At 40.9% G+C, this 15,000-nt stretch overlaps 1 protein-coding gene across 2 annotated transcripts in view; it reads left to right on the forward strand.

Moving 5' to 3' along the window:
- The window catches only part of cdon (cell adhesion associated, oncogene regulated), a 138,396-nt gene that overhangs the window by 53,065 nt on the left and 70,331 nt on the right, over positions 1 to 15,000 (forward strand). For both annotated transcript variants that reach the window (XM_042297772.1, XM_042297771.1), the window contains exon 2: positions 9,680 to 9,876. In XM_042297772.1, coding sequence (XP_042153706.1) covers positions 9,813 to 9,876 — 64 coding nt within the window. In that variant the 5' untranslated portion in view covers positions 9,680 to 9,812. The remainder of the gene's footprint in view (positions 1 to 9,679; positions 9,877 to 15,000) is intronic.

A 15,000-nucleotide genomic window follows, 5' to 3' on the forward strand; every position in this document is an offset into this window, starting at 1 on the left:
CTATGACTGATTCAAGTATTTTTAGCCAGATCCTAATTGGTATGTCGAATTTTATGTTCCTTTTGATGGCATAGAAGGCCCTTCTTGCCTTGTCTCTCAGATCGATCACAGCTTTGTGGAAGTTACCTCTGGTGCTGATGTTTAGGCCGAGGTATGTACAGTTTTTTGTCTGCTCTAGGGCAATGGTGTCTAGATGGAATTTGTATTTGTGGTCCTGGTGACTGGACCTTTTTTGGAACACCATTATTTTGGTCTTACTGAGATTTACTGTCAGGGCCCAGGTCTGACAGAATCTGTGCAGAAGATCTAGGTGCTGCTGTAGGCCCTCCTTGGTTGGTGACAGAAGCACCAGATCATCAGCAAACAGTAGACATTTGACTTCAGATTCTAGTAGGGTGAGGCCGGGTGCTGCAGACTTTTCTAGTGCCTGCGCCAATTAGTTGATATATATGTTGAAGAAGGTGGGGCTTAAGCTGCATCCCTGTCTCACCCCCCGTCTCTGTGGAAAGAAATCTGTGTGTTTTTTGCCAATTTTAACCGCACACTTGTTGTTTGTGTACAAGGATTTTATAATGTCGTATGTTTTACCCCCAACACCACTTTCCACCAATTCTCTGTCTCTCTCTCCTACTACTATCACCATCATTACTACCATCACTACTACTACAACCATCATTACTACTACCACTACCATCATTACTACCATCAGTTATACTACCATTACTACTACCATCATTATACTACTACTACTACCACCATTACTACTGCTACTACTACTATCATTACTACTACTACCATCATCATTACTACCATCATCATTACTACTACTACCATCATTACTACTACTACTACCATCAATACTACTACTACTACCATCATTACTACTACTACTACAATCATTACTACTACTACTGCTACCATCATTACTACTGCTACTACTACCATCATTACTACTACTACTACCATCATTACTACTACTACTACTACTACCACCATCACTACTACCATCAGTACTACTACATACCATCATTACTACTACCACTACCATCATTACTACCATCAGTTATACTACCATTACTACTACCATCATTACTACCATCAGTACTACTACCATCATTACTACCACCGGTACTACTACCACCACTACTACTACTACCATCAGTACTACTACTACAATCAGTACTACCATCGGTACTACTACTACCATCATTGCTACCATCAGTACTACTACTACCATCAGTACTACTACTACCAACAGTACTACCATCACTACTACTACTACCATCAGTACTACTACTATCACCATCATTACTACCATCATTACTACTACTACCATCATTACTACTAATATCACCATCAGTACTACCATCACTACTACTACTACCATCATTACTACTACTACTACCATCATTACTACTACTACCATCATCACTACTACTACCATCATTACTACTACCATCATTACTACTACTACTACCATCATTACTACTACTCCTACTACTACTACTACCATCATTACTACTACTACTACTACTACCATCATTACCTCTACTACCATCATTACTACTACTACCACCATCATTACTACTACTACTATCATTACGACCATCATCATTACTACTACTACCACCATCACTACTATCATCATTACTACCATCATCATTACTACTACTACTACCATCATTACTACTACTATCACCATCAGTACTACCATCACTACTACTACTACCATCATTAGTACTACTACTACCATCACTACTACTACTACCATCAGTACTACTACTACTATCAGTACTACTACTACTACTACCATCATTACTACTACTACTACTACCATCATTACTACTACTACTACCATCATCACTACTACTACCATCATCATTACTACCATCATCATTACCACTACTACCATCATTACTACTACTACTACCATCAATACTACTACTACTACCATCATTGCTACTACTACTACAATCATTTCTACTACTACTACTACCATCATTACTACTACTACTACCATCATTACTACTACTACAATCATTACTACTACTACTACTACCATCATTACTACTACTACTACCATCATTACTACTACTACTACTACTACCATCGATACTACTACTACTACTACTACCATCATTACTACTACTACTACTACTACCATCATTACCTCTACTACCATCATTACTACTACTACCACCATCATTACTACTACTACTATCATTACGACCATCATCATTACTACTACTACCACCATCACTACTACCATCATTACTACCATCATCATTACTACTACTACTACCATCATTACTACTACTACCATCATCATTACTACCATTATCATTACGGATACTACCACCATTACTACTACTACTACTACCTTCATTACCACTACTACTACCACCATTACTACTTCTACTACCATCATTACTACTACTACTATCATTACGACCATCATCATTACTACTACTACCACCATCACTACTATCATCATTACTACCATCATCATTACTACTACTACTACCATCATTACTACTACTATCACCATCAGTACTACCATCACTACTACTACTACCATCATTAGTACTACTACTACCATCACTACTACTACTACCATCACTACTACTACTACTACCATCATTACTTCTACTACTACACCATCATTACTACTACTACTACTACCATCATTACTACTACTACTACCATCATCACTACTACTACCATCATCATTACTACCACTACCATCATTACTACTACTACTACCATCAATACTACTACTACTACCATCATTACTACTACTAAAATCATTACTACTACTACTACTACCATCATTACTACTACTACTACCATCATTGCTACTACTACTACTACTACTACTACTACCATCAATACTACTACTACTACCATCATTACTACTACTACTACTACTACCATCATTACTTCTACTACCATCATTACTACTACTACTACTACTACCATCATTACCTCTACTACCATCATTACTACTACTACCACCATCATTACTACTACTACTATCATTACGACCATCATCATTACTACTACTACCACCATCACTACTACCATCATTACTACCATCATCATTACTACTACTACTACCATCATTACTACTACTACCATCATCATTACTACCATTATCATTACCATCATACTACCACCATTACTACTACTACTACTACCTTCATTACCACTACTACTACCACCATTACTACTTCTACTACCATCATTACTACTACTACTATCATTACGACCATCATCATTACTACTACTACCACCATCACTACTATCATCATTACTACCATCATCATTACTACTACTACTACCATCATTACTACTACTATCACCATCAGTACTACCATCACTACTACTACTACCATCATTAGTACTACTACTACCATCACTACTACTACTACCATCACTACTACTACTACTACCATCATTACTTCTACTACTACTACCATCATTACTACTACTACTACTACCATCATTACTACTACTACTACCATCATCACTACTACTACCATCATCATTACTACCATCATCATTACCACTACTACCATCATTACTACTACTACTACCATCAATACTACTACTACTACCATCATTACTACTACTACTACAATCATTACTACTACTACTACTACCATCATCATTACTACCATCATCATTACTACTACTACCATCATTACTACTACTACTACCATCAATACTACTACTACTACCATCATTACTACTACTACTACTACTACCATCGATACTACTACTACTACTACCCATCATTACTACTACTACTACTACTACTACCATCATTACCTCTACTACCATCATTACTACTACTACCACCATCATTACTACTACTACTATCATTACACCATCATCATTACTACTACTACCACCATCACTACTACCATCATTACTACCATCATCATTACTACTACTACTACCATCATTACTACTACTACCATCATCATTACTACCATTATCATTACGGATACTACCACCATTACTACTACTACTACTACCTTCATTACCACTACTACTACCACCATTACTACTTCTACTACCATCATTACTACTACTACTACCATCATTACTACTTCTACTACCATCATTACTACTACTACCATCATTACTACTACTACTACCATCAATACTACCATCATTGCTACTACTACCATCATTTTCACTACTACCATCATTACTACCATCATTACTTCTACTACCATCATTACAACCATCACTACTACTACTACTACTACCATGATTACTAGCATCATTACTACTACTACCATCATTACTACTACTACTACTACCACCATTACTACTACTACTACTAACATCATTACTACATCATTACTACTTCTGCTACCATCATTGCTACTACTACCATCATTGCTTCTGCTACCATCATTACTACCATCATTACTACTACTACTACAATTACTACTACTACTACCATCAGTACTACCATTGTTGCGTCTACTACCATCAATTCTACCATCATTACTACTAATACTGCCATCATTGCTACTACCATCATTACTACTGCTACTACCATTACTACTACTACTACCATCAGTACTAGCATCATTGCCTCTACTACCATCATTACTACCATCATTACTAATACTACTACCATCATTACTACTACTACTACCATCATTACTACCATCTACCATCATTACTACTGCTACTACCATCATTGCAACTACTACCACCATTACTACCATCATTTCTACTGCTACTACCATCATTACAACTACTACCACCATCATTGCTACTACTACTACCATCATTACTACTACTAATACCATCATTACTACTACTACCATCATTACTACTACTACTACCACCATTACTACTACTACTACCATCGGTCCATCCATCATTACTCCTACTACCATCATTTCTACCATCATTACTACTACTACTGCCATCATTACTTCTACTACCACCATTACTACCATCATTACTACTACTTCTACCATCATTATTACTACTACTACCATCATTACTACTACTACTACTACTACCATCATTACTACCACTACTACCATCATTAATACTACTACTACCATTATTACTGCCATCATTACTACTACTACCATCATTACTACTACTACTACTACCATCATTACTACTACTACTACCATCATTAATACTACTACTACCATCATTACTGCCATCATTACTACTACTACTACCATCATTACTACTACTACCATCAGTACTGCCATCATTTCTACTACTACCATCATTACTACTGCTACCATCATTACTACTACTACTACTACCATTACTGCTACTACTACCATCAGTACTACCATTGTTGCGTCTACTACCATCAATTCTACCATCATTACTACTACGTCTACCGTCATTACTACTAGTACTACCATCATTACTACTACAACTACCACCATTACTACCATCATTACTACTGCTACTACCATCATTACTACTACTACTACCATCATTATTAATACTACTACCATCAGTACTACCATCATTACTACTACTACTACCATCATTACTACTACTACCATCATTACTACTACTACTACCATCATTACTACTACTACCACCATCAGTACTACCATCATTACTACCACTACTACCATCATTACTACTACTACCATCATTACTACTACTACTACCATCATTACTACTACCACCATCAGTACTACCATCATTGCTACTACTACCATCATTACTACTACTACCATCATTACTACCATCATTACTACTACTACTACCATTACTACTACTACCACCATCAGTACTACCACCATTACTACTACTACTACCATCATTAGTATTACTACCATCATTGCTAATACTACCACCACCAGTACTACCATCATTACTACTACTACCATCATTACTACTACTACCATCATCACTACTAAACACAACAATAATAGTAATAGTCTGTCTGTCTGTCTGTCTGTCTGTCTGTCTGTCTGTCTGTCTGTCGGTCTAACAATAATAGTGATAATATCTCTCTCTCTCTCTCTGTGTGTCTGTGTGTCTGTGTGTCTGTGTGTCTGTCTGTCTGTATGTCTGTCTGTCTGTCTGTCTGTCTGTCTGTCTGTCTGTCTGTCTGTCTGTCTGTCTGTCTGTCTTTCTCTCTCTCTCTCTCTCTCTCTCTCTCTCTCTCTCTGTCTGTCTGTTTTTGTCTCTGTTTCTCTCTCTCTCTGTCTCTCTCTGTCTCTGTCTGTGGCTGGTGTTGTTATTATTGTAATGATATATTATTATTCTGGGTAGAGAAGGAGATGTTTCTGCTGATGCCATGGGGACAGTCTTCTTGTGTTCTAGTGTTCAGGGCCTGTCTGGACTCGCTGGAGAAAGAGAGACGCTATCCTCCTCAGAGCTGAGGGTTTGATCCGACTGACTGAATACAGCACACACACACACAAACACACACACAAACATAATGTACACTCACACACACTGACACATGCACGACATCTTTTGTCCCTCTGATGTGCGGTGTAGTTTATGTACAGCAGATGTTTAGGAATGCACTTTGAATAGGGGTATAGAATGACTCATACTGTTCTATATCATTAGTACTGTTCTAGAACATCTACTGTTCTATATCATTAGTACTGTTCTTGAACATTTACTGCTCTATGTCATTACTACTGTTCTAGAACATCTACCATTCTATATCATTAGTACTGTTCTAGAACACCTACTGTACTATATCATTAGTACTGTTCTAGAACATCTACTGTTCTATATCATTAGTACTGTTCTAGAACATCTACTGTTCTATATCATTAGTACTGTTCTAGAACATCTACTGCTCTATATCATTAGTTCTGAGGAGAGGGAGATGATGGCTTTGTTATGGAAGGTTTGGGAATCTGTTCCTTTTAGGTAATTGTAGAATTTAATATCTCTTTTCTGGATTTTGAAAATTAGTGGGTATCGGCCTAATTCTGCTCTGTATGCATTATTCTGTGTTTTACTTTGTTCACAGAGGATATGTTTGCAGAATTCTGCATGCAGAGTCTCAATTTGGTGTTCCATTTTGTGAATTCTTGATTGGTGAGCGGGACCCCAGACCTCACAACCATAAAGGGCAATGGGCTCTATGACTGATTCAAGTATTTTTAGCCAGATCCTAATTGGTTTATCAAATTTGATGTTCCTTTTGATGGCATAGAAAGCCCTTCTTTCCTTGTCTCTCAGATCGTTGACAGCTTTGTGGAAGTTACCTCTGGTGCTGATGTTTAGGCAGAGGTATGTATATTTTTTTGTGTGCTTTAGGGCAACGGTGTCTAGATGGAATTTATATTTGTGGTCCTGGCGACTGGACCTTTTTTGGAACACCATTATTTTGGTCTTACTGAGATTTACTGTCAGGGCCCAGGTCTGACAGAATCGGAAGTACACTAGTCTGCTTTTAATGATAATGCAGAGGATTTTCCCAAGGTTACTGTTGACGCATATTCTACGGTAGTTATTGGGGTCAAATTGAACTCCACTGTTGTGGATTGGGGTGATCAGTCCTTGGTTCCAAATATTGTGGAAAATGCCAGAGCTAAGGATTATGTTAAAGTAAAGCCAATTGGAATTTATGGTCTGTATATTTTATCATTTCATTGAGGATATTATCAACACCACAGGCCTTTTTGGGTTGGAGGGTTTATATTTTGTCCTGTAGTTCATTCAATGTAATTGGAGAATCCAGTGGGTTCTGGTAGTCTTTAATAGTTGATTCTAAGATTTGTATTTGATCGTGTACATGTTTTAGATGTTTGTTCTTTTGTTCTAGAGCCAAAAAGATTGGAGAAGTGGTTTACCCATACATCTCCATTTTGGATAGATAATTCTTTGTGTTGTTGTTTGTTTAGTGTTTTCCAATTTTCCCAGAAGTGGTTAGAGTCTATGGATTCTTCAATTACATTGAGCTGATTTCTGACATGCTGTTCCTTCTTTTTCCGTAGTGTATTTCTGTATTGGTTTAGTGATTCACCATAGTGAAGACGTAGACGCAGGTTTTCTGGGTCTCTGTTTTTTGGTTGGACAGGTTTCATCAAACCATTTGTCATTGTTGTTCATTTTCTTTGGTTGTCTGCTGGACATTTTTAGATTTGATAAGGAAGCTGAGAGGTCAAATATACTGTTTAGGTTTTCTACTGCCAAGTTTACATCTTCACTGTTACAGTGGAACGTTTTGTCCAGGAAGTTGTCTAGAAGCCATTTGTTCTTTTTTCATTATTATTGAATCCATTTTTGGTACATTTCTCTGTGTGTCTGGACCATAGCTTCAGGCAACAGTAAACCTGGGAGTGTGTATGTCTTCAAGCTACAGTCAGTCTTAGAGGGGTTAGTCCTGTGTGACTAGAGATATTGAGAGCAGAGAGAAAAAAATCTCTTCAGTACTCGTTCATTCGGGGGAGGGGTGGGGTGGTGGGGGGGGGTAAGAGGCCAGGAGTGTGTGAGATCAAGGGGTGTGTAAAGAGAATATGTCATGACGATCAGGAGGAATGGTGTTTGGGATTAATCACAGGGCTTAATAGAGTTTTGTTTCCACTGGGCAGAGCGAGATGAGATGAGACAGGCAGAGGGAAACTTATTTCACTAGTTACTGACTGGTTAAAACTGAGGCCTGTTCCCTATATAGAAAGTATAAATCGTTTGAGACTGTTTGGCTGGTTACATGTCTCTATTTCTGCATTATCTCATCTTGTCTGTACCTAGAGAGAGATAAAGATATGTGCTGATGTCTGTACCTAGAGAGAGAGAATGATATGTGGTGATGTCTGTACCTAGAGAGAGAATGATATGTGGTGATGTCTGTACCTAGAGAGAGAGAGAATGATATGTGGTGATGTCTGTACCTAGAGAGAGAGAATGATATGTGGTGATGTCTGTACCTAGAGAGAGAATGATATGTGGTGATGTCTGTACCTAGAGAGAGAATGATATGTGGTGATGTCTGTACCTAGAGAGAGAGAATGATATGTGGTGATGTCTGTACCTAGAGAGAGAATGATATGTGGTGATGTCTGTACCTAGAGAGAGAGAATGATATGTGGTGATGTCTGTACCTAGAGAGAGAGAGAGAATGATATGTGGTGATGTCTGTACCTAGAGAGAGAGAATGATATGTGGTGATGTCTGTACCTAGAGAGAGAGAATGATATGTGGTGATGTCTGTACCTAGAGAGAGATAAAGATATGTGGTGATGTCTGTACCTAGAGAGAGAGAATGATATGTGGTGATGTCTGTACCTAGAGAGAGATAAAGATATGTGGTGATGTCTGTACCTAGAGAGAGAGAATGATATGTGGTGATGTCTGTACCTAGAGACAGAGAATGATATGTGGTGATGTCTGTACCTAGAGAGAGAATGATATGTGGTGATGTCTGTACCTAGAGAGAGAATGATATGTGGTGATGTCTGTACCTAGAGAGAGAGAGAATGATATGTGCTGATGTCTGTACCTAGAGAGAGAGAATGATATGTGCTGATGTCTGTACCTAGAGAGAGAATGATATGTGGTGATGTCTGTACCTAGAGAGAGAGAGAATGATATGTGGTGATGTCTGTACCTAGACCTAAACCCCATGCATCTCGGCTGAATAATGCTGTGTTCCTGTTCTAATGTTGTTCTGTTGTCTGTCTATCTCTGTGTGTTGCAGGTGTGCTGACCAGACGTCAGGTGTGTGTGTGTGTGTGTCGGGTGTGTGTGTTGTTGTTGTGTGTGTGTGTGTGTGTTTTGGTGTGGGTGCTGGGTGCTGGGTGGCAGGCGATCAGCAGGGCTGAGTGGTCACTATGGCTGGTGGTCTGAGGGTTCTCTGCACTGTGCTTTGTCTCAGCCAAGCGCTCCTACTCTGTGGTAAGTACTGATAATACAGTCAACCTTCATTAAGTCAAGGCTTTATTCCTCTTCTTTTAAAGTGTTTTGTACTTCAAGAAATCATCAAAAGTGTGTTGATTTGTGTGTGCTCTATTGGTGTATATACAGTAGTTTAGTGTCTTGCGAAAGTATTCACCCCCCTTGTAATTTTTCCTATTTTGTTGCCTTACAACCTGGAATTAAAATAGATTTTTTTTGTGGTTTGTATCATTTGATTTACACAACAAGCCGACCACTTTGAAGATGCAAAACATTTTTTATTGTGAAATAAACAAGACAAAAAAACTGAAACCTTGAGTGTGCGTAACTATTCACCCCCCAAAGTCAATACTTTGTAGATCCACCTTTTGCAGCAATTATAGCTGCAAGTCTCTTGGGGTTTGTCTCTATAAGCTTGGCACATCTAGCCACTGGGATTTTTGTCCATTCTTCAAGGCAAAACTGCTCCAGCTCCTTCAAGTTGGATGGGTTCTGCTGGTGTACAGCAATCTTTAAGTCATACCACAGATTCTCAATTGGATTGAGGTCTGGGCTTTGACAAGGCTGTTCCAAGACATTTACATGTTTCCCCTTAAACCACTCAAGTGTTGCTTTAGCAGTATGCTTAGGGTCATTGTCCTGCTGGAAGGTGAACCTCTGTCCCAGTCTCAAATCTCTGGAAGACTGAAACAGGTTTCCCTCAAGAATTTTCATGTATTTAACGCCATCCATCATTCCTACAGTTCAGACCAGTTTTCCAGTCCCTGCAAAACATCCCCACAGCATGAAAAACATCCCCACAGCATGATGTTGCCACCACCATGCTTCACTGTGGGGATGGTATTTTCGGGGTGATGAGAGGTGTTGGGCATTTGACATAGCGTTTTCCATAGCGTTTTCCTTGATGGCCAAACAGCTCAATTTTAGTCTCATCTGACCAGAGTACCTTCTTCTATATGTTTGGGGAGTCTCCCTCATGCCTTTTGGCGAACACCAAACGTGTTTGCTTATTTAAGCAATGGCTTTTTTTCTGGCCACTCTTCCGTAAAGCCCAGCTCTGTGGAGTGTACGGCTTACAGTGGTCCTATGGACAGATACTCCAATCTCCGCTGTGGAGTTTTGCAGCTCCTTCAGGGTTATCTTTGGTCTCTTTGTTGCCTCTCCGGTTAATGCCCTCCTTGCCTGGTGGGTGAGTTTTGGTGGGCGGCCCTCTCTTGGCAGGTTTGTTGTGGTGCCATATTCTTTCCATGTTTTAATAATGGATTTAATGATGCTCCGTGGAATGTTCAAAGTTTCAGATATTATTTTATAACCCAAATCTGATCTGTACTTCTCCACAAGTTTGTCCCTGAGCTGTTTGGAGAGCTCCTTGTTCTTCATAGTGCCACTTTCTTGGTGGTGCCCCTTGCTTAGGGGTGTTGCAGACTCTGTGTCCTTTCAGAACAGGTGTATATTTACTGAGATCATGTGTCAGATCATGTGACACTTAGATTGCACACAGGTGGACTTTATTTAACTAATTGTGTGACTTCTGAAGGTAATTGGTTGCACCAGATCTTATTTAGGGGTTTCATAGCAAAGGGGGTGAATACATATTCACACACCATTTTTCTGGGGGGGGGGGTTCCCCCTAATTTTTTAAACAAGTTATTTTTTTCATTTCACTTCACCAATTTAGACTATTTTGTGTATGTCAATTACATTAAATCCAAATATTTTTAAATTACAGGTTGCCCACTCTTCTGTTTACCCTAGCCTAGGAGGTATTGTGGCCACTCTTCTGTTTACCCTAGCCTTGGAGGTATTGTGGCCACTCTTCTGTTTACCCTAGCCTAGGAGGTATTGTGGCCACTCTTCTGTTTAGCCTAGCCTTGGAGGTATTGTGGCCACTCTTCTGTTTACCCTAGCCTAGGAGGTATTGTGCCCACTCTTCTGTTTACCCTAGCCTAGGAGGTATTGTGCCCACTCTTCTGTTTACCCTAGCCTTGGAGGTATTGTGGCCACTCTTCTGTTTACCCTAGCCTTGGAGGTATTGTGCCCACTCTTCTGTTTACCCTAGCCTAGGAGGTATTGTGCCCACTCTTCTGTTTACCCTAGCCTAGGAGGTATTGTGCCCACTCTTCTGTTTACCCTAGCCTTGGAGGTATTGTGCCCACTCTTCTGTTTACCCTAGCCTAGGAGGTATTGTGGCCACTCTTCTGTTTACCCTAGCCTAGGAGGTATTGTGGCCACTCTTCTGTTTACCCTAGCCTTGGAGGTATTGTGCCCACTCTTCTGTTTACCCTAGCCTTGGAGGTATTGTGGCCACTCTTCTGTTTACCCTAGCCTAGGAGGTATTGTGCCCACTCTTCTGTTTAGCCTAGCCTTGGAGGTATTGTGGCCACTTTTATGTTTACCCTAGCCTAGGAGGTATTGTGGCCACTCTTCTGTTTACCCTAGCCTTGGAGGTATTGTGGCCACTTTTATGTTTACCCTAGCCTAGGAGGTATTATGGCCACTCTTCTGTTTACCCTAGCCTTGGAGGTATTGTGCCCACTCTTCTCTTTACCCTAGCCTGAGAGGTATTGTGGCCACTTTTATGTTTACCCTAGCCTAGGAGGTATTGTGGCCACTCTTCTGTTTACCCTAGCCTAGGAGGTATTGTGGCCACTCTTCTGTTTACCCTAGCCTAGGAGGTATTGTGGCCACTCTTCTGTTTACCCTAGCCTAGGAGGTATTGTGCCCACTCTTCTGTTTAGCCTAGCCTAGGTATTGTGCCCACTCTTCTGTTTACCCTAGCCTAGGAGGTATTGTGCCCACTCTTCTGTTTACCCTAGCCTAGGAGGTATTGTGGCCACTCTTCTGTTTACCCTAGCCTAGGAGGTATTGTGCCCACTCTTCTGTTTACCCTAGCCTAGGAGGTATTGTGGCCACTCTTCTCTTTACCCTAGCCTAGGAGGTATTGTGGCCACTCTTCTGTTTAGCCTAGCCTAGGAGGTATTGTGCCCACTCTTCTGTTTACCCTAGCTGTTTGTGCCCACTCTTCTGTTTACCCTAGCCTAGGAGGTATTGTGGCCACTCTTCTGTTTACCCTAGCCTAGGAGGTATTGTGCCCACTCTTCTGTTTACCCTAGCCTTGGAGGTATTGTGGCCACTCTTCTGTTTACCCTAGCCTAGGAGGTATTGTGCCGACTCTTTACCCTAGCCTAGGAGGTATTGTGGCCACTCTTCTGTTTACCCTAGCCTAGGAGGTATTGTGGCCACTCTTCTTTTACCCTAGCCTAAGGTATTGTGGCCACTCTTCTGTTTACCCTAGCCTAGGAGGTATTGTGGCCACTCTTCTCTTTACCCTAGCCTAGGAGGTATTGTGGCCACTCTTCTGTTTACCCTAGCCTAGGAGGTATTGTGCCCACTCTTCTGTTTACCCTAGCCTAGGAGGTATTGTGCCCACTCTTCTGTTTAGCCTAGCCTAGGAGGTATTGTGCCCACTCTTCTGTTTACCCTAGCCTAGGAGGTATTGTGCCCACTCTTCTGTTTACCCTAGCCTAGGAGGTATTGTTCTTCTGTTTACCCTAGCCTAGGAGGTTTGTGGCCACTCTTCTGTTTACCCTAGCCTGTATTGTGGCCACTCTTCTGTTTACCCTAGCCTAGGAGGTATTGTGCCCACTCTTCTGTTTACCCTAGCCTAGGAGGTATTGTGCCCACTCTTCTGTTTACCCTAGCCTTGGAGGTATTGTGGCCACTCTTCTGTTTACCCTAGCCTTGGAGGTATTGTGGCCACTCTTCTGTTTACCCTAGCCTTGGAGGTATTGTGGCCACTCTTCTGTTTACCCTAGCCTTGGAGGTATTGTACCCACTCTTCTGTTTACCCTAGCCTAGGAGGTATTGTGGCCACTCTTCTGTTTACCCTAGCCTTGGAGGTATTGTGGCCACTCTTCTGTTTACCCTAGCCTAGGAGGTATTGTGGCCACTTTTCTGTTTACCCTAGCCTAGGAGGTATTGTGCCCACTCTTCTGTTTACCCTAGCCTTGGAGGTATTGTGGCCACTCTTCTGTTTACCCTAGCCTTGGAGGTATTGTGGCCACTCTTCTGTTTACCCTAGCCTTGGAGGTATTGTGGCCACTCTTCTGTTTACCCTAGCCTAGGGGGGTATTGTGTTTACCCTAGCCTACTCACTTTCTGTTTACCCTAGCCTAGGAGGTATTGTGCCACTCTTCTGTTTACCCTAGCCTTGGAGGTATTGTGGCCACTCTTCTGTTTACCCTAGCCTAGGAGGTATTGTGCCCACTCTTCTGTTTACCCTAGCCTAGGAGGTATTGTGCCCACTCTTCTGTTTACCCTAGCCTAGGAGGTATTGTGGCCACTTTTCTGTTTACCCTAGCCTAGGAGGTATTGTGCCCACTCTTCTGTTTACCCTAGCCTAGGAGGTATTGTGGCCACTCTTCTGTTTACCCTAGCCTAGGAGGTATTGTGGCCACTCTTCTGTTTACCCTAGCCTAGGAGGTATTGTGGCCACTCTTCTGTTTACCCTAGCCTTGGGGGTATTGTGGCCACTCTTCTGTTTACCCTAGCCTTGGAGGTATTGTGGCCACTCTTCTGTTTACCCTAGCCTAGGAGGTATTGTGGCCACTCTTCTGTTTACCCTAGCCTTGGAGGTATTGTGGCCACTCTTCTGTTTACCCTAGCCTAGGAGGTATTGTGGCCACTCTTCTGTTTACCCTAGCCTTGGAGGTATTGTGGCCAATGCCTCATTCCTTCTCATGGCTCAAAACTCGCTTTTGCGACCCCTTTGCTTTGCAGTGCGACATTAATGTTTGGTTCATTTCGGTCGAATCTTTGCGATCTGCATTTCAGTCATCATGCACTGTTTGGATGTACAATTCTATAGGATTTCCCCAAAAACCTTCCCAATGTTGACTGTGATTTAGACCTACCTGGCAGAATGATACCATGATGATTTGTATCAATCGTATGTATACCCTACAGTGTACATTGTACAGTACAAAAACACCAATAGCCAGACACAACGGTCTCTTGCCATTGAATTAAATTACAATTACAACGTCCAAATGTCGTATTTTTTTTATTTCTCAAAAGCGGTCTCCTGATGTGGTTTAAGCATTGTTGTGGACTTACAACATCCAA

The sequence above is a fragment of the Oncorhynchus tshawytscha genome, linkage group LG14 (genome assembly GCF_018296145.1).
Source record: "Oncorhynchus tshawytscha isolate Ot180627B linkage group LG14, Otsh_v2.0, whole genome shotgun sequence".
Taxonomy (NCBI): Eukaryota; Metazoa; Chordata; class Actinopteri; order Salmoniformes; family Salmonidae; genus Oncorhynchus; species Oncorhynchus tshawytscha.